This window comes from Coenobita brevimanus, chromosome 80, assembly GCF_032717465.1.
Source record: "Coenobita brevimanus isolate Jiangsu-jjx chromosome 80, ASM3271746v2, whole genome shotgun sequence".
NCBI lineage: Eukaryota > Metazoa > Arthropoda > Malacostraca > Decapoda > Coenobitidae > Coenobita > Coenobita brevimanus.
In genome coordinates, this window is record NC_137033.1 from 55962608 (window position 1) to 55984882 (window position 22275).

Sequence of the window (22275 nt, forward strand, 5' to 3'; positions counted from 1 at the left end):
AAAAAAACAAGGAATGAGGCTATGGCACACTTAATATCTGACTTAGCTCTTACCTCTGACTGGGGTAGTAGTAATCTTGTTCTTTTTAATGCATCAAGAGCTCAGCTCTTACATCTTTGGACACACCAAAATCTACCACAAGAGTGTCGTCTAATTTTTAACAATCTCCAACTCAGTCCTGTATCATCTTTGAATATACTTGGGATTTCATTCTCTCAGGATTCATTTTGAAAAGATTATATTACCTTTCTTGTAAAAATCTGCTTCTAAAAGATTATGTGTGCTTAGCCATCTCCGTGCCTTCTTTCCCACTGCACACTTGTTGACTTATACATTTTTTTTTTTTGCCTATGTAGAGTACAACTCTCATGTGTGGGGAGGCTCCCCACATACAGCTCTTCTCGACATGGTGGAGTCAAAGGTTATTCGTCTCATTATCTCTCTTCCTCTTACTGGCGCCCTTCAACCTCCGTCTCTTCGCCGCAGTGTTGCATCTTTATCTCTTTTTCTATCGCTACTTCAGTGGTCACTGCTCCTTTGAACTGTCTGCATGCATCTTCCGCCACTACAGCAGATGCGTAACACCCGCCTAGCTGCAAACTCTCATCCCTTTTCTGTCCAAATCTAATGCAGGAGTTAATCGTTACTCCCAGTCCTTCAAGTATGCAACAGGTCACCTCTGGAACTGTCATCACATGCCTGTATATCTTACTGCCTATGACCTTCAGGCTTTTAGAGACAGCATGCCCAGGCATCTCGAAATGAACGGATCTGGAATCTGGCTTCCTTTTATTACCTTGTTTTTATTTATTCCCGGCGGTAACAATCACTGCGGGCTTCTTGCCTTTGGTTCCTTCTTCCTTGCATTAAAAAAAAAAAAAAAAAAAAAAACAATCCACTAATATCAGTGCACCCGCACTCGCAAAGCAAAAGTGTGTGTGATATTTTGATTGGTAAAATCTACAATAATCACTTCAATTCGCTGATATCACTACACCTGCGAAAAACGGCAGGTCAGCTCCTCTCCCCTTGGCTAATCCTCAACACTTTCACCAGAATTTCGCCCAAATTAGATCAAACTGTTTTACCGTACTTATTTTGTTCACCCAGAGACACACGGGTCGAACTTTGATCCTGTGACCTTGACTGTTGGTTCTCACAATCGAATCACTTCGTTCTTGCCTTGTCTCCAACCCTTCCACAACTTTATTCTATATCAGATACTGTTGAAGTTGACCGTGGTAGGTCAAACACTTACCTAAGCTTGTGTTCTGGGCAATTAACCTATTGTTCTCAGTAAGAATGGGTCAGCTGCTCGGTTAACCCTCAGTCCTTCCTGCAAGTCTGGCTAAAATCGAATTAAAACTGTGTGAGTTAAGTTACTCATAGGGAAACATACAAACAAGCACACGTGCGCACCAATCAAAACATAATAACACCCACTTTCACTTCACAGGCATGTGTGTAATTAACAACATGAAAATGGTCTTTTCTTTCTTCGTAAATACGGGCCCAATACCTGCAGGCAGATGCACATGACATCCTATTTCTGATATGAATGAGAATTTGATGGGGGTGAGATGATACATGCCTCATTAGCACACGCCTGCCTATGCCACCGCACGCCGAGAGGTGCATCTGCAACTAAATATATATATATATATATATATATATATATATATATATATATATATATATATATATATATATATATATATATATATATATATATATATATATATATATAAGACTATTTTTCGTGATGTTCTATGACTGATCGATTGAGATAAGATATGACGACAACAACGTGCTATGTTCACATGGACAGTTAACAATACGCATATTACTGCTTAATGTGCAAAATCCATCACGTTACCGCAGCTGTGATGATGTCTGTCTGCACCCACCTTTCCCTGTCTGCCTTCCATTATACCAGTGTTAACCTTGGACACCATCGCCTGTGTGGCCCTCCTTATTCAGTCCTCGCACACCAACCCACTTCCATCCACCTACTCTCAGTCCTCCATCTCAACATAATCCTGGATCATCTGTCTCCCACGGCTGTCATTCACTAGGAGATCTATGATTAATTTCCTGTCATAACTAAGATTTGTTTGTACAGGAAGATCAAGACATGGCAAGACAGCACTCCCCTTTCCTTGTCCTTCCTGCAAAATCTTATAGTTACTATAGGCGAACGATCGTCAATTCTTCTTTGAATCTTTCTGGCATGGGCTTTACCCTACCAGTATCCTGGTGCCATATATTCACATGCAGATTGATGTACCGTACATGCCAGGGCCAAACACCGGTAAATGCTATAACGCATTATGCAGGTTTTTACTGCACCCAAAACTGGAAATTCGCATAGTAACGTAACCCAGCTTTACAACGTACTGTACGTTAGGAAAGCTAGGCATAATTTCAGCTAAATTAGATTAAGCAAGATTTGAAGATTCGATTTCTTTTATGCTATAAACACAACCAAAGCACTTCGTTGTTGTTTATTAAATGCGTCCACAACCCCCTGAGACAGTTTTAGACCTTTCAACCTAAGTTGTATACATATGTGATTTACGAGAGGAAAATGTCTGACGTGATGAAAAAGGACAACAACCAACTCTTACTATACACACCTGGGTCCTGGAGCACTGGAGAGCCTGAGGCAAGGCTACCGTAGCCCAGATCAGTTAGAACTTTGGACACCACCCGACGTCCCTGGCTGCGTTTACGTGACAAACAACCTCAGGCTATCTGCCCGTCTCATACATTCAAACTGTGTGAGTTAGTCCACATAGTGCTACTTCGACGTGAAACCTTTATCACTTCAAAGAGGTTTTTAAAATCAACACGCACGCACGCAAGTACACACACACACACACACACACACACACACACACACACACACACACACACAGTCTGCAGTCTATGAAATTGAACCAAATCGTCTGGTGTGAGAACTAACAAAACCTACTGCAAAATACGTCATAGAGAAACGGCTAAGCATTTACCCCTTATAATATCCTGTCATTATTTCGACTTTATTATGGCACATCCAGGATGATTATATTTAGATTAGAAGAATGATAGTGAAAGGATTTATCTGCCATGGTTCAATTGGGAAGCGTCTTTCACACTCAGTGGGATACCAGTGATCTCCATTAACACCTGTTCGATACACCATTCCTAAGTTGAACAGAATCGTCAGGTGGAAACGAAAAAAATAAGAGTGGCAATGTACCCAAACGACTGATATTATAATGTGAATGAATAAAAAATAATAATCGAACTGAAAAGAATAATATAAAACTAAACTCATTAGGTACTGAATTCATATTTCGATTACATATGCATGCTTGATGTTGATCTCCACAAACATTTACCCTCATTTGGCTAAATTTTAGAACAACTTCGTAGACTGAGCCTTTGGGTTCCCCTATATTACTGCTTATCAGGTATTGCTCGTGCGCCTCAGTCACAGCCGTGTTAGTCATACCTGTGTCAATCACAATGTTACACGTGTAAGTCGCGCTTGCGTCAGTCATGTCCATCAGACACGTCAGTCGAATGTGGGTCAATCATACCAGTCATATTTGTGTCAGTACACCTGTGTCTTTCGAGTCAGTCATTCAACTGTCCGTCACACCTGTGTCAGTTATACCAGATATACCTGTCAGTCACACCTACCGGGCATACCAATCATACCTGTGTCCGTTACACCTTTGCAGTTATGCCAGTCATACCTGTTTTAGTCACACCTGAGTCAGTCATGCATCATCTCTGCATCAGTCACACTTGAACATACACGTGTACAGTGAGGACACTGACCACCGTTTCTGATACAAGGTGCACAAAGAGAAACTCTTCAGATCTTATTATATATTTTTTCACACGATATTTGGTAGCAAATACCGGTCGGTGTCTCCCAATGTCCACTCAATACATCAAATTCTTCCACAATGATAACGTTTATAGGAACTCCAGATGGCAAAACTATTTGGAAGTTTGGCGAGGGAAAGTTTTCACATGTACCAACCATCTATCTGTCTATATACCTAGGCTGCTTCCCCCAAGGAAAGGGAGGTAGCCGAGACAAGACGACACACTCCCCATTTACTCATCCATTCAAACACATTCATTCGCATCTTAGCCCCAAAGGGGAGAACGGACAGATCCTCACCGCACCACACCTCACAAGGGTCAACTGCGCAATGCAATCAGTGACATCCGCAGCAGGGCCCGACAGCAGAGCTGGTTTACCCCTGCCACATCATAACAGACCCATCACCTTAGTCACACCTGACCTGACTAGCTGATCAGACCAAATGCGGGAGAATATCCCCTCAGGGCTGCGTCATCACTTATTCATTCACACTTTCTCTCCATTTATTTCTGTCACGCACAGCCACTCTTCCTTTCTCAACAGACATCCCTCTCGCATCCAGCACTCTCTTCACACTGTCCATCCATCCTATTCGTGGTCTTCCTCTCAGCCTTACATCTCTCACATCAGATCTAGTTATCTTTTTCACCAATCGCTCATTATCCATTCTCTCCATATGCCCAAACCATCGCAACACCCTCTGCTCAACTCTACCAGCCATCTCCCGAACAACTCCCGTTCTTCTTCGCACTTCATCATTTTTGCACTCGATCCATACGCGTCACTCCACACATACTCCTCAGACACCTCATCTCCATTACATTCAAATTTTTCCTCTCTGCTACACCCATATTCCATGTTTCAGCCCCATACAACGCAGTCGGTACCACAACACCCTCATACAGCCTTCTCTTTTCATCCACTCTAAGCGAACGACATCTAAACACTTTTTTCATTCCTCCTGCACCTTTCCTACTTCATTTATTCTAAACTTCACTTCTACATCTATTCTTCCATCCACAGCAACATGTGACCCTAGATACTGAAAACACTCTACCTGCTCAAGCAACTCACCATTCAAAACTATATTCATCCCTCTACCACCTACCAACCTCGTACACTTCATCACTTTACTCTTATTCTCATTTACTTTCAATTTCCTCCTTTCACACACCCTTCCAAATTCCTCTACCAACTGTCTCAATCTCTCCTCTGAATCAGCCTCCAGTGCAGTATCATCTGCAAACAGCAGCTGCTTCAGATTCCACTCTCCACCATCAACATTCACCAGACTCAGACCTCCACCTAAAACTCTCGCATTCACCTCCCTTACAACACCATCCATGAACATATAAACAACCAAGGCGACATCACACACCCCTGTCGGAGCCCCACTCTCACGGGAAACCAATCACTCACAGCATTTCCCACTCTTACATACGCTAGACTATTTACATAAAAAATTTTCACCCCTTTTAGTAACTTACCATCAAGTCCATACAATCTTAAAACAGTCCACAAAGCCTCCCTATCAATTCTATCATACGCTTTCTCTAAATCCATGAATGCCCAAAACACATCCTTGCCTTTCGCTAAATACTTTTCACATACTTGTCTCACAGCAAACACCTGATCCACACATCCCCTCCCTCTCCTAAAGCCACACTGCTCATCACACAATCACTCCCCCTGTATCCTCTCTAACTCTCATAATTAACACTACCATAAACCTTACCTACAACACTCAACAGACTTATACTCCTAAAGCTAGTACATCCATACTTATCACCCTTGCCTTTATACAACGGGACCACACAAGCACTTGCCTAATCAATTGGCACCATACCTTTCACAAAGCACACATTCAACAATCTTACTAACCAGTCAACAATAGTCACTCCACCACCCTTCAGGCATTCCACAGCACACCCATCCATACCTGCAGCTTTCCCTGTTTTCATCTCCTTTACTGCCTTCTCCACTTCCTCCTTCGAGATCAAAGAATCATTCAACTCTCCCAACACATTTATTCCTTGCACCCTTCCATCCGCCACAATCTCAGCCACCCTTTCCTCCTCTACGTTAAACAATCTTTCAAAATATTCTGCCCATCTCATCCTTACTGCATCCATCTCAATTAACATCCTTCCATCCTCTGCTTTTACTCGTTCTTCTTTCCCAGACTCTCCCTTTCGCACCCTTTTCACCTCCTTCCAAAACCAACCATAAGGAATATAAAACCGCAGTCAAACCTTAAGAGAACAATATAGCAGACGCTTACACATTAAAAATATGCGGAAAATATCATAATACTGCATACTCAAGGGAGTTTTTAATATTATTTTTAGAGAACTGGAAGGAGGTATTCCGAGTTTACACCGGAATAGACTGCTGTGCATGACAAAAAATCGAGTGACGGGAGAGAAAGAATGAAGCCGGAGGGCAGTCTAAATTGTAACACCAGTGTATTAAATAGAAAATATGTGAAAATCTCTTGTGACCATATTCTTGTATTTTATCATCATCTCGTTACACAGTACTTCTGGCACAATGAAGTTCTATTCAGACATGTTTGTACGATACACTTCTTCTACTTGCGTCGCAGGCTTGAATGTGGTCCAGTACTTGTCGCTGCTGATATATTCCGGGTTTCAGTGTTTTCTATATTCTAAGATTTGGGTGTGACCGTCTCCTTGTCTGGGGCAGAATTGCCTCCTGCTGTTGTTGTGCTGCGGTCGCCTCCAGGAGACTGTAACCTCTTCCAGTCCTTTTTGCCGCTGGTTACTACATGTTATACGTATGTATTCCTTCCTGTTGTACAACCTGTAGTCGTCCGTTTTTTAATTCACTGGCTTTCTCTTTGATGGCTTTGCTTTCTATGCTCTGGATTCCTACCGAAAGTGGATACTGTGTCTATACGTTATGTAATGCCATTCTGTCGTATCAGGCATTTGTAACTTAGTGCTAAAATTTACAAAAGCATTTTTTTATGTAATCGTGACAAACTTTGTCTCTATCAGAGAAAGAAAAACTAAAGAGGACAGAAAACTAAGACAAATTCATTTTGAGCTATCTTGGTCTACTGGGTTAATATGTGGGTTAATATGTGGATGTTCGAGGCTGTATCGATGCTGCTGCTGCTGCTGCTGCTGCTGCTAATGATGATGATGATGATGATGATGATGAAATAAAAACATCTACAATATTCTTAACAATAAATTTTTTTTCAATAATAATAATAATATAATATTCGTACGGCATGAAAACAGTGAGTGATAAAGGTGATGATAGTGTGATTACGATAACATTGGTGATAATGATAGTAAGACACACACACACACACACACACACACACACACACACTCAAAGGCCTTCACCAAGCTCGTTAGGTAATTAAAAGCTCACTGAAAAACAGCCAACAGACGGGCCTTTTGTTGTTAATTAAGAGTCCATATTTTGGAAGTAATGGATTTCCGAGGTGAGGGAAAGGGGCAGGAGGGAGGCTGGGGGAAGGAGAGGCGGGGGGGGGGGGACCCTGGGAACAGCACCCCACATCCACATCCATCACGAAGCCGGTCCGACTGATGTGGGGAAGGGTCGTGGCGGGGAGCTATACAGGCATGCCGTACGTACATACAGTATATACATGCACATACACACCTACCATTCGACCATGTAACGGCACGGCATGGAAGTGTTGATAATATCGGTCATGTAACGGCATGGAAACGTTGATAACAGGATTTCTTGTTGAATAAGACTATTTTATAATACTTTCCTTAGCGATCTATTTTGTCTTCTTCACTTATATTATCCTCATATAACTGGAGTAAAGTATGTTGATAAAAAAAAAAAAAAGATATGAATTTTACACGGGTATGAGAAATATATTAGGCTTACGAGTCACTGACTAGTACCAGCTAGATAGGAAATGTGTTGGCTTTCATAAAACGTCTTTATATGAACTTTTTTACATTATTTCCAAAGTTGTATTTAATATTTTCCGATGCTCAATGAAAATAATAATTAAAAAAAAACATGCAAAGTTGTTTCTCTAGTGTGTTTGTAACACATCTCAAATTTATAATAACTAATTCAGTATTGCATCAAGTCACTGTCACTGGACTATGAAAAAAAATAAATATCAGTTAAATTTTCTCAAAATGCATTACATTACTTGCTAGCACTGGACAAAATACAGAACTTGGCTAATCTGGTTATTTGGCATAAAAAGAAATGAAAAGAATATTTCATAAACGTAAAGATAAATAATGAAGCCTTATGATACTCTTCAAATTCGGTGTTCCAGCTCATCTGTTCATTGGTCTAGCTGCTAGCAGATTCTATTCAACGACTGGCAGCATTCTGGGGGTCTGAGTCTTTTGGCGCAGGTCTATAAGCAGATATTATGATGAGATTTTCAGGCGTTTTGTATACCGTACATACAACTGATTCCTCCCGGATTTGTGCTGAAATCACTCGCTCACGCCAAGCAGCACTTACTAGCAATATATAACAAATGTTTATGCACACGGTGCAGGTGGTCTCTGAAATCATCCTTACAGGATTGTTTTTGCCAGCATAGTTGTCCATATAAATATACTTATCTTGGAAATTCTCTAACCAGAAGAGATTTTAGATGGCTCCACTGAGTTAAAATTTTTCCAACTTTACATTATTTTATTTTTGTCAAATAGTGGTCTATTTCAACATATTTAAAGTTCCGAGCTCTGCTTCTCCATAATACATCAAAGCTTTGTCGTACGCTGGCACTGCATCATGACTGAAGACTTTGGCAGCTGCTTTGGGTAAGCCTGCTACACTGTCAGGGTTATACAGGAATGCACTCAATATGGACATTATTCTAGTGACTATGAAAGTGATAGCAGTTCTGATAGCTTCTGCTACAGTTGTAAATAGACTATGTACAGTTGTAAATAGACTATGTTTAATGTATCAGTTTCACTGGGACGTGAGTGATAGCCGCACCCTGAATTGTAGAGTTCCTGTCCCGACTCTCCTGCACACTAATATGAAATTTCTAAAGCCACCCACCTACTGACCGCTGGTTAATCATAAATACAAAAGGAGGGAGAACGGCCTATTGCGACGTTATCAGACTGAGCGACGAGTGGTGTGCCAAACCTACGGATTAGGTAAAAACGGGACTCTCGGCTAACTCGCTACTTTGCTAGTGAGATGTTATGGCCACTCGTAAACAAAATATTCTGCTCGTGAATGTAAGAAAATTATGTGCCACGTTGAAGCCTGTTAAATGAGAATATGAAGCAACAGTATGGGGAATAAAAAAGACCCGAGAGAAGTACTTCGAAGTCTCTGATGCCTGCATGAATACAACTCATTAAAATATGAATGAAATACTGGTTGCTGTTAAATGTTATGCGACCAGCGTGGAATACATACCATTGTTATGACTCAAACTCTCTTCCATCGCTGGTAGCTTTCGGCATGATAATATGTTTTGACTAATACCAAAAAGGCTTTACTTGGATAAGGCATTGATCTTTTTCTTTACGATGGATTTTTGTATTTTACCAATGCTTACTTTAGAATATTGTGGCAGTTTAGGAAAGTTCTTTTGTAGTTACATGGTTGGATAAAGCTAGTAGTTAAAGAACACTGCTAATTTAGGAGTCACGATGGCTCATTGGATATAACGCCTTTGGATTTACGGTGCTCTGAATCTGGGTGTAAAACTAGGCTCGGTGAACATATAGAGAACGGAATGCTATTTTTACCAGCAAACGACATTAATTATAAAGAATGTCTTGCTTATCAATTTTATAAAATGTCTTGCTTCCTCCAGGCAATTATATTAATCTTATCAGAGACTAGTGATACAATGTTAACTTGTGTACTGCGGAAGCGGGCAGTGCACATCACTGAGTCAGTGAAGGGATGTAATCAAAGCACAGCAGAGGGTGGTGGTGGAAGTGGTGGTGGTGGGGGTGTTGTGGAGGGGAGAGAAGGGGGACGAGGTTAATGATTAAAGCACTGTATATGACGACGTCTTTTCCTCAAAGCACACTCTACCTCACACCACAAGCGACATCTGACCACACACCAAGACACTACGCCACGTCTCACACTATATCTGCTGTCTCCAGAGAGTTTTATTCAGCTTAGGAGAGATTTTCCGGACTGAAAGGTTTATATACAGCTTTCGTAATTCCCTGTAGGCCGAGGCCATGTTTTTTTTTTTTTTTTTTTTTTTTTTTTATTCTTGCTTCCATCGAACGATTTCTTTTACATGAAAAGGATCCCTCGTCGTGAACGAGTTAATGAGGACTTTTTTTTCCCCTCTCTTTCAGTTCTATACGATTCTTTCCTCTGCTAAACAAAATCGTCTGGCGATAGAAAGATTAAATGGTAAAGACAATATCATACTGAACAAGTTAACACCTTCAGTACGAAGACGAGGAGGGACGTTTGGGGCCCCTGAGCAGCAAGACCAGAGGGAGACAAGGAGTGGTGGTGTGAGAGATGGTGGTGGAGGTAGGAGTGAGGTGTAGTGAGGGTCAGGAGGCAGCTGGCACCCCACCAACACAACTTATACCATCAAAGTGTATGTAGTCATAAATAAATAAATAAATAAATAAACAAAAATACAAACACTGCTCCACTTACAGCACTGAACATTATGAAACATGGGTGAAGTATTTGGTATACATAAATGCCACCCTGTGATCTGAGTGTAAACACTGACTTTGTCTATCTATCTTTTGCCAGACGCCATAATCCCGTAAGGGGTGGCCATTTGACTTTGAGTTATTTGTTTTACGGGGAGGGGCACTAACCCTCCACCAACCCACTTGCTGACACGTAGGGAGCACGTATGGGTTGGTTATTTGGTTACCACCCAGCGTTGTATATGGTTTCTTGGCTTACAGGAAACCATTTGGTTTGTCACTCAATGTAAAGCCACCTGTAATGGAAAGAAGAACAATAGGAAGTGACAGGAAAGATGGGGAAAATGGGAAGAGAGGATGGCAGGCACAGAAAAAGAATGATAAAGGCTAAGGAAGAAGAAGGCAGCACTACGTCAAGTGTGTGGATGATGGTCGCCACCACCTACCACCAACTGTTGTTGGTAAGTTTTGATAATCAAGATAACACAAAACAGCACTATGTTGGAAGTTGCAAAGCCTAAGACATCAGTTTAATAGATCCCTATGAGTCTGAAGACTACGCTCTTATTCATATCCACCAGAGCCCTAGAGAAAGGCTTCCCCCCCCCCCCTTTTGACGGCTGCACCAATTAATATTTTCGTCTCGTGTCTACCTGGAGGTAGTATCCCAACTGACCATGACATGGGTCATGGATTTTTAAGCGGAAATAAAGAAAGAACCAAAGATTAAAAGCATGCAAAATTTGTCCCTCTCAATGAAAACGAAAGAAAAAGTCAATCTGGTCCAGACACATCGAGATTCCTGGACATTATGCCTTTAACTGACTGGAGGTCACTGGCAATGGGAAAGGCACACTAAGGAAGACAGCTTCAGAAGGCAAGTTGTGCACATGAAAGAATGAGAGTACTGGTTAACCCTTGTATTAGTGGTGAATAGGAATGACCAGGGTGACTGGGTGTATTACTAAACGAATGCTGCGTGTCTACTGCATATAAACGATAAATCACAATTAATATAGTCTTATATCCACGGTATACTTAGCTATATTAACCTATCACAATATGTACCCTGCGAACAATAATCATGGCTGTGGTAGATTCACACACTGCTGGGTCCCATTAACGAAGTCTCTACACGGGACACACATCGTCATTATTATCACACATATCATCGCCACAGTCAGACCCTTCCCTCATAACAGCATCGCATCATTCACCATAACCAGCCTTCACCTTCATTAATCATAATTTCACTCTCTTCATTCATTATGAGCAGCGTCTATTTCCTCTACCTCATCGCTCTCCCGTGTTTTCAGGCACTTATCCTCCCCCCCCCCCCACCGTCTGCTGTCACTTGGCCTCTCAGTCAATATTCATGTGGTTGTGAAACATGGACGCTTGGTGTTACAAAATCAGACTGCACCCAATCTCACCCACACCACACTAGTACCACCACTGTCATTCATCAGTGTATATCCCAAGTCATCAATATGTCAAATTACTGGACCAAGATAAACAGAACTGTATCAAAGAATGAGTCATTTGCTTCTTCACAAACGTCCACCACAACATATTCACTGACAACTCTCCAAGATGTGGACTAGGCCTGGGAACTACTGTAAAGCAAGGAAGCACGTTCAGAATTGTCTAATATACAAATAAATTAGCCACAGAAGTCCGTGTCCGATAATTTATTAATTTTTGCTGAAAACATGATGGTTAAAAGTCAGCAAGCTTTGTCTTTCAAGAACCCACTAAATCTTTCAACGTAATACAATATACATAAATATCCCAACGACTGTGTCTCCGATAATATACTAACTTTTGCTGCACACATGATGGCAACATATCAGCATGCTTTGTCCTTCAGGAACACACCAACTCTTCCAATGCAGTACAATGCACTGTACCTCCAGTGCCAAGGTGAGTCAGTAAGTTTCAACCCACACAACCAGGCACAGCTGCTAATACAGTACACTTAGAAAATGAGAAGAGTAATATTTAGCACGATACAAAGCCTTACTGCATGATTGTAATACCGGTAGTAACCTTGAAGTAAGAAGTATATGAAATGGTTAAACACTGGAATTATTTCAGCGTTCACTTGACAGGCTGTGACGAGCACCTGAAGGACTTAAACCCTACAAAGAAGCAACACAAGACTTGAGGTCTGGCAATCTATCTGGCTCGACCCGTAAACCTTACACATACCACTGACCAATACCCAGCCTTTCCCTTAATCACCAGCCAATACCACCAATAACACACACACACACACACACACACTACCACCTAACAGTACTACTCACACCTCATGTACTGTTACCACCAATCATTACCACTACCACTACGAGTAGACATCACTTCTAACCTCTCACCATTACCTTCAACTACTAATCAATACTTAACCACACCTCTTACCAACTAACACCACTCATCACTGCCACAACCACTACCAGACCCACCACCACTACCACCACGCATCACTTACACCTAATGCAGCCACTGAACCACTGTCACATTGCTCACTGACATCAATCAACACTGATCTCTCTCTCTCTCTCTCTCTCTCTCTCTCTCTCTCTCTCTCTCTCTTTCTCAATCGTCTCGACCTTCCTTTCCCACTTAAGGAAAGAATGAGATATTATCGAAAAATCCGAGAAAAATGAGATAAAGAGAGACAGCTGATAAACAGCATGCACGGTAAAATGAGCAAACATTTATATGATGATCAGGAAATTTTTCGTGGATTCAAGTCGAGAATGAGAGGAGTTGAAATAAGCTACTGGAAAGGACCATGCGGAGTTACTTGAAGAGACTGACACACAAATGAGGAAGTTCAGGAGCGTTGTGATGTTGATGGGGGTATGTTGAAAACTGTTTGAAGTACGATATATCCTGATGTGGTGTGGCCATGTGGAGAGACTAAGAGACTGCCTAGCATGTGAATGAGATGGACTGGAAGGGGGAAGCCAAGGATGAGACTGTGGGACTGGCAGTGAGGTATACTGTATATGCAGCGGTGGTGTGAGTTGGAAGGCATCCTGATGGTAGAGGACGGGGTAATATAGAGGTAATATGCTCATGGACACCCCATCCAGGATTAATGGATCTGACAAAGACAGTCAGATAGACAGACAAGCAGATTTTGTCTGAGCCAGTAGGTACGGAGCCGAGATCTGAGGGTCTCTGAATCTTGCCAGGGATTAAAAACAGATGGCGGGGGATCCCTAATCACTGCCATCCTCCCCTTCGTGCCTCTTAGGCTTGCAGGGATTACGGGAGCAATGTTGTTTATCCCCAACACCAGGGACTCGTTATAATGTTACTATCCTCCACCTCCACCTGCCACGCCCCCCTTCCCCCCCCCCCACACAAATCAGCTTCTTTAACACTATCTCTCGCATTCACTTGCACAAGTCTCTTTTCACAGTTCCCCCAATATTGCACATCTCCTTACCGTAATTTTCTGACAGCGTTTTCTTTTCCTGATTTGCATATATCTTGAGTCTGGCGTTCGAAAACCAAACATGGCACACACTTAAAGAGTTAAAGTAGATCATAATACAATAGTACATCGTTTCATATCCTTGCATATCTTTTCACTCTGTCGTTTGTACTGATGACAAACTGATTCTGACACACTATCATTACAATACTCCTTACACCCAACTCTAACACGAAAGACATCTCTCTTAAATATGAACTTGCCACCACTGTTAAAGATTAATTTTCGATATCACTCCTCCTCTGAGTAGATTTGACACTGATGTGGATCTCATTTGGAATGATACCTGTCAGAGTCTTGGTAAACACTCTTCTAGGGATAACACCGTCACGCCCGTTAGCTCTAACGAAATCCTTCCTTACTGACAAATACAGTGGTTTTATGGTTTAATAACCACCTAACCTTGGTCTTTGATTTTCAACTGTACCCAAATCATCCCTAAAGTAGCTAAAACAAAACACCATAACTCTGAAAATGGTCAGCTAAGCAGCCGATTTCTCCAAATTCTTTTCTAGGGCAACCTCTTTCTAAAATAGTATACAGTAATCCATTATTTTGCATTTTCACACACACACACACACACACACACACACACACACACACACACACACACACACACACACACACACACACACACACACACACACAATTCTCCGGTGAGAATGAGGCTTAAAAGTTGGCCGAAAAAGATTATATGTCATAGGTGGTGCAATATCAACAAAAAAGGTCAAAGGTAAAGTCAACTCACATAGTCTTTATCCCAACTGGACCAAATTAAGTGGAAGAGCTGAGTCATGAAAGGATGAAGCGACTGAAATTTGACGACACTAGGTCAGAGATAACAGATCACAGGAAAAGATCAGATGTTCAACCTTTACACACAATTTTGGTTCTATCTAAACCAAACCTTGTGGAAGCAGCTACGATTAAGGGTCACAGCTACAAAGATCAAGGGTCAGTGTCATAACAGGTCAAAGGTCTGTGCCACAACTGGTCAAGGGTCAATGTCACAACACGTCAAGGGTCAGTGTCACAACAGGTCAAAGGTCTGTGTCACAAAATGTAAAGGGTCAGTGTCACGACAGGTCAAGGGTCAGTGTCACAACAGATCAAGGGTCTGTGTTAACAGGTCAATCAGCAAGTAAAGGGCCAGTGCCACAACAGGTCAAGGGTTAGCGTCAGAACAGGTCAAGAGTCAGCATCACAACAGGTCAAGGGTCAGTGTCACAGGGCAGGGTCAACTTGAACACTTGAGTCAAGCTGCAGCAAACATGTTGGAAACACTGAAGATCAGGCAAAGCTGAAGTAAGCCGAGTTTGATTTGGGTAAAAATCCCAGGGCAAGGCAGACATTATATACTGCTGCCACAGTGTAGGGTGGCAGTGGTGCACTATGATGGCTTCTTCTTGGTACTGTCTACATATATATTTTTTCCGGTTGAGAGAGACTTTGTGAACGGGAAGGGGTCATCAGAGTCTTTAATAACCCCTTCACTACTGAGACGATCTTCAAAATTGAAGAAAATGCAGAAGCCTTAACTCCCAAGCACAGACGCTTATAAATCAATGAAACATTTTCTATATCTATCTGTCTAAGTACATGTATATCTATCTGTCTATGTACATGTATATCTATCTGTCTATCTCTCTATCTATCTATGTGCGTGTATATCTATCTATCTATGTATGTGTATCTACCCATGTACATCTACATCTAAGTAGTACATGTATATCTATGTAGGTGTGCATCTAATATATCTATCAATGTACGTGTATATTTGTCAATGTACGTATATCTATTCATCTATCTACCTATTCACTTGTTTATATGTTTATCTGTCTATTTATATAACTATCCATTTATTTAATTATGAAATATATGAAGCCATATGGATAACACTGTGTCAAAAGCCATAGGAGTAGGTTAAGGCGGTATAAGCACATCTTTACTGAAGTAAGCAGCATTATTATATAATTCTTGCTTAAGCATAAGTGCATTAAAAAAAATAATGCCATGATTATCATAGAACTACTCCTCCTCCACACAATGCATTATAATATGTCATGACAAAAGAAGAACACTATCAGGATAGGGTTACACGTCCTTTTGCTGCCTTGACCTAGTTCCTATGGTTCTGTGGCATTGTGTTATCCACTCCTAAAACACCTCATTTCCATTACATTCAAACTTTTCCTCTCTGCTACACCCGCGTATGGATCGAGTGAGAAATGATGAAGTGCGAAGGAGAACTGGAGTTATGCCGGAGAAATTGAGCAGAGAGTGTCGCGATGGTTTGGGCATATGGAGAGAATGGATGATGAGCGATTGGTGAAAGAGATATATGGATCACATGTGAGAGGTGTAAGGTTGAGAGGAAAACCACAAATAGGATGGATGGACAGTGTGAAGAGAGCATTAGATGCGAGAGGGATGTCTGTTGAGCAAGGAAGAGTGGCTGCACGTGATAGGAATGATTGGAGTGACACTGTAAATGAATAAATGGTGACGCGGGGCCAAAGGGATATTCTCCCGTATTTGGTCTGATCAGCTGATCAGGTCAGGTGAGGGTAAGGGGATCGGTCCATTATGATGTGACAGAGGTAAACCAGCTCTGCTGTCGGACCCTACTGCAGATGACACGGACTGCACTATGCAGTTGAACCTTGTGTGGTTTGGTGCAGTCAGGATCTGTCCCTTCACCCCTTGGGGTTAAGATACGAATACATGTGTGTTTGGATGAGTAAATTAGGAGTGTGTCGTCCTGTCTTGGCTACCTCCCTTTCTTTGGGGGAAGCAGCCTAGATATATAGTTAGATTGATGGTGTTATCCACACCTCTTCATAGCTTTCATAAAATGGATTTCTATACTTATATAAAACATAAATACAAATCATTTTGATATAACTCTCTCTCTCTCTCTCTCTCTCTCTCTCTCTCTCTCTCTCACCTGTGACGACATGGATGGTAACGTTGGTAGAGGCCAGGTTAGTAACATTACAGTAGTAGGTGCCCGAGTCTGCCTTCGCCGCGTTACTTACTCGCAGCCACGACCGTGCCACAGACCCTCGCAGCTCAGTCTTCAGGCTGTGCACCAGGGGACAGAGACAAGGTTAGCAATGCCTGGGTGTGATGTACAGCTGCCAACATAAATGATGACCCACATCTTAACGATAACTAATGACACAGTGACGGATAACTCTGGAAGTTCAGTGGTTAATTGCCATCGTAATTAGTACTGTCTGCTCACTTTATCCTCAGTGCTGAAAATATTCAAAAATGTTTTTCGTTATAATATTCCCTGGCAGCACCAATAAATACCGTCATTTTTGTGCGTCCGTTCTCAGGAAATTCTCAGTAAAATTATCATCCCACCTACTGCACGTTACTATTACCTCTTGGCCATACATTCTTAATTATGATCACACATCGTAAATATAAGCCATTTAGGATATGCCAATCAACTCTACTTCTTACAGTATTACCAGATCAAAATGCTCAAACAACTCTGACTGATAGGGATAAACTTTATACTGTCTCCTGTACATGGCAAACGCAAAGCAGGCAAGGGACACAAAACACTAAAGGCAAAGGATAGGTACCGGGATCGCGTGAGATGGTGGAGGGGGAGAGGAAAAGGATACATACAGGATGGTATGGGATGAAAGAGTAGGGTAAGAGACTGATACACTGTCACGCAGGGGAGAGGGATCGGTTTGGGTACAGGGAGTCAAAGGACTGTGGAGTAAAGGGAGAGTGGTGAGGGAGGCAGGGAAATTAGGTTAGGGAGACACGGAGAGAGTGGCGTGCGAGGCAGGGAGACAGCGCGGTACAGAAGGGTATAGGGGAAGGGATAGGTGGTGGAGTGAGAAAAGCAGTGAACTGAAGGGGGACAGGGAGTATGGTTAAGGGGCAGGAGGAGTGGTGAGGTGGCTGAGAGCGGTGAGGAGGCTGAGAGTGGTGAGGAGGCTGAGAGTGGTGAGAAGGCTGAGAGTGGTGAGAAGGCTGAGAGTCGTGAGGAGGTTGAAAGTGGTGAGGAGGCTGAAAGTGGTGAGGAGGCTGAGAGTGGTCAGGAAGTTAAGAGTGGTGAGGAGGCTGAGAGTGGTGAGGATGTTGAGAGCGGTAAGGGGCAGAAAATGGCGAGGGGACAGAGTGGTGAGGGGGCGGAGAGTGGTGAAGAGGGCAGAGAATGGAGTAGAGGTAAAATGAGTGGTGAGAGGGGCAGGGTGAATGGAAAGGGAAAGTGGTGTGGGGGTTGGAGAGACAAGGATCGGATGAGGTTGGGGGAGGGGAAAAAACAGAGATTGGTTACAGTGTGGGTGTGGATGAGGGAAACACAAACAATGGATGTGGAAGTAAGTAAGAGTGTGAGTGGTAGGCAGGGACAGTAAGATGGGAAAGGGTGAGGGAGAGATGCAAGGAGACTGTTGAGGGAGATTAATGCAGATGGGAGACAGGAATGGTGAGGATGGCTGACGACAGTAGTGAAGGAGAAGGTTAATGATGTTTAGACGTGAGGATGAGGGAGATGGTGAGGGCGTGGGTAGGGCAAAGCGAAGTCTGACTCGGCTGTGGATGAGCAGAGAAAGATATGAAGGTGGTGGACATGTGTGAAGGAGGATGTTGGTGAGGGAGAGGCAGGGCGGAGAGTAAAAAGTGGACCATGAAGAATGAGAGAGTCTGGGAGAGCGGTGTGGGAAAGGGTGTGAGGGAAGGGGATGAGACAGCGAGGACCTTGAGTGTAAGAGGAAGAAGAATGAGAGAGGCAGAGCGACTGGCGAGAGCGGGATAAGAAAGATAAAGGGATAATACTGAATGTGGGCAGGGGATGAGGCGGGAGTTAAATGACAGATGTTGCGGCAGAGGTGAAGGAGAAGGATAAATGAGGAAAAAAAAAATAATTACATCAGAAATAGAAAGATGATGAGAAGAATGAAAAAGGTTAAGGATGAGAAAGATAACAGGAAAAAAGAGGGCATAATGAATGAAGGAGAGGTGAAGAAGGAAGTGAAAAGGATGAAGGAAGGAAAACCATGAAAACATGGAGAAAACGAATAAGGCAGCAGCACATGACAATGGATGAGGGGCAAGAAAGACCATGAATGAAGGAAGGGAAAATATAGAGCATGGAAAAATATGATAGAAGGTTAGAGATAAAAATTCAGAAAAAAAAAAAAAATAGGTATGTGAGGGAAAAAGGTGAGGAAGGACGATGAAGGAAAAAGGAAAGAAAATCAAGAAGAATGGAGAGGTGAAAGAAGGAAGAAGATGAAGGAAGAAGGAATGAAAAACAAGAAGAATGGAGAGGTGAAAGAATATGACGATGAAGGAGGAAGGGAAGAAAATCAAGAAGAACGAAGAGGTGAAAGAAGCAGGGAAGAGGATGATGGAGGGAAGACACGAAGGAAAACTGAACAAATACTGAAGTACTAGATATATACATAGAACCAAATGGGCCTTGCTAAGTGACGTGCCATATGGAGTTCGTTAATTAAGCACTTGGCATGATTGAATTCTTTGAGGCTGAAATGACACTAAATGAGGCTTGGGCAGAATGAACCATCTTGCGGGTGAGAATCAATAGGGTGTGACTGACTGACCGGGCCGCTCCTTAAGATACTATCCCATGTAAAAATTAGGATCCCAGAGAAGAAAACGAAGAAACACAAAACTGTACGAAAAAATAATGAAGGATATACAGTACGTGAAGAGGAAAGAAGAAAAAAAAATGAAAAGAAAAATGAACATATGGGAAGGCGAAAACGATGGTGACAAGGCATTAAAACAATGAATGGTGAGAAAATAGGAAAGGAACAAAATGATAATTGAAAGGTGGCGTGAGAACGAAGAGAAAAAAATTAATGGAGTTAGAACTCATCGAATAAAAAAATATGTATATTACAAGGCGAATGTATGATACTGAGGCAGTGATGGCATAACGGAGGAAGACAAGGAGGGAGGGACTGGTAATGGGGAGAGGCAGATGGCGGGAGAGGCCGAGAGTGGGAGTGATACGCGGAAAGGATAGATAGATGGGCGGATGGTGAGGGGGAAATGAAGACAGACAGATTGATGGGTAGGTAGGTAAACAGACAGATAGAATGATTAAGTGACTGACATGGGTAGACGGATAGATAGACTGATAGAAAGCTCTCTCTCTCTCTCTCTACGTGAATATATATATATATATATATATATATATATATATATATATATATATATATATATATATATATATATATATATATATATATATATATATATATATATATATATATATATATATATATATATATATTTAACCCATCGGATCCCAGAGCTGCTGGGCGAGGCATTGTGATGGGAGGGTACTAAGCGTACAGCCCTCCACCTGTCGGCTCATAGTCGCGAAGCTCAAAGGTCCCTACCCAGGGGTTCCCTACTTTATTAACTGCTGAAAATTCCCAGTTCTGCCCAATAATGAGGACAATGGGCTCCAATGGGATATATATATATATATATATATATATATATATATATATATATATATATATATATATATATATATATATATATATATATATATATATATATATATATATATATATATATATATATATATATATATATATATATATATATTTACAATATATATTACATACATACATATACGAGGAGAGAGAGAGAGAGAGAGAGAGAGAGAGAGAGAGAGAGAGAGAGAGAGAGAGAGAGAGAGAACAATGGAAAATAATGACAGTGGAAAGGACAAAGAAAAGAGATATATAGATCAGGACAGGAATTATATCCTAAGAGTAAAAAGGGCGAAGAGGGTAAGCCTTATGGTTGTCAAAATAACTGAATGTAAAATGAGGGAGCTTATTAAGTTACCTGCGTCAAAAACAAAGGACAAAACAAAGAAGCATCTCAGTAAAATTCCCCTCCCCTTTTTATAATGAAATATCTCTTCCTCGTATCATATGTACAGTACAGGATTTCATATTTTCCTCAACGACCTAGCAACTCCTCTCCTTCAGTAACAGTGCTGTCCTGTACTGATGACCTAACATTAGCCTCGCAACACCCCAGAGCTCAATAAGCAGCAAGCCACCTCCAACAGAACGTATACTCACTAGAACAATGGCTTAGACAAATTATATTGCCTGTTTCACTAACCAAGTCAACCATTACTCTCTTTACTCAGGACAGACAAGAACCATCAAGTTCTCTCAACATCTAACTATATTCTCTTCCAAAGGGGAGGAACCCAAAATGCTTGGACTTACTGTAGTACACACATGATCTCTTCTTAGCATACAAGCAACATCAATGCTGAGGCAACTCGAAAACTCGATTCCTTTTAAAACACTCACAGGCAATACCTTACATCAGAAGGAATCACTGATAATAACCTACTAACAGTCTATTAGATTGACAATGATATACAAGGACCCCACTTTAGCAAAAAGCTTTAAAGACTGCGCAAAACAAATACTTTAGGATAATAACAATGCACGAAGACCACAATTAAATTATCTGTACCAGGAAACAAAAATACTCCCATTCAAGGCTCAGACGAATAAAGGTAACGATAATATATTGTTTCAGCTTAAGATCTCTCCCATCCGCAAGCTCAATGCACGATCATCCCCTACTATAAGAAAAACCAATTCCTAACCACTACAATGACTGGCTCAATAACGTCTCTTCTTCCTCTACCCAACACCACATTTCTCAAACATAATATACATACACATACAGCCACTATATGCACCCAAAACCTCCAACCAATCAGCATCTTTTATAAACCCTTACCAGATATTAATCCCTCGCCTCCCACAGAGACACAAGTGCGCCTCGCCAGACCACGACGCAGCCACCACCCCTCCCTGTCTCAGGATCAACACAAATAAACTCACAGACAATGCACTTTGCCTTCAGTATAATGCAGCGGCTCACATTTCAACACAATGACTCACCTCACGTACCTCACTTTGACAACACAAACAAACCTTAAAAAAAATAAATAAATAAATAAAGAGAAAAAAGCTGGGTGCACCCAATTAAAGTGGCCAATTTTGTGCAGTCAATTTGATTCAAGTCCAGATGAGACTGGGTTTGCAATAATAACAACAAAATTGGTAGAGGACACATTTTAATTAACGAATGTGGCATTTCGAGAAATGAATCTGTGGGAATTTCACAGAGTAAAATATATTGGTTTCTGTTCCATGTAAAGTACTTACTGTAGGTATGCAACA

General features: G+C 41.6%; 2 protein-coding genes across 2 annotated transcripts in view; one reads left to right on the plus strand and one right to left on the minus strand.

The window, feature by feature from the left end:
- LOC145409362 (lachesin-like) overlaps positions 1-12700 on the plus strand; it is a 191723-nt gene extending 179023 nt beyond the window's left edge. The window contains exon 6 of the mRNA XM_080279831.1: positions 12645-12700. Coding sequence (XP_080135957.1) covers positions 12645-12700 — 56 coding nt within the window. The remainder of the gene's footprint in view (positions 1-12644) is intronic.
- A 770-nt stretch (positions 12701-13470) lies between these two features.
- LOC145409363 (lachesin-like) overlaps positions 13471-22275 on the minus strand; it is a 172918-nt gene continuing 164113 nt past the window's right edge. The window contains exons 5-6 of the mRNA XM_080279832.1: positions 16989-17125; positions 13471-13577 (exon numbers count right to left, since the gene is read on the minus strand). Coding sequence (XP_080135958.1) covers positions 13471-13577; positions 16989-17125 — 244 coding nt within the window. The remainder of the gene's footprint in view (positions 13578-16988; positions 17126-22275) is intronic.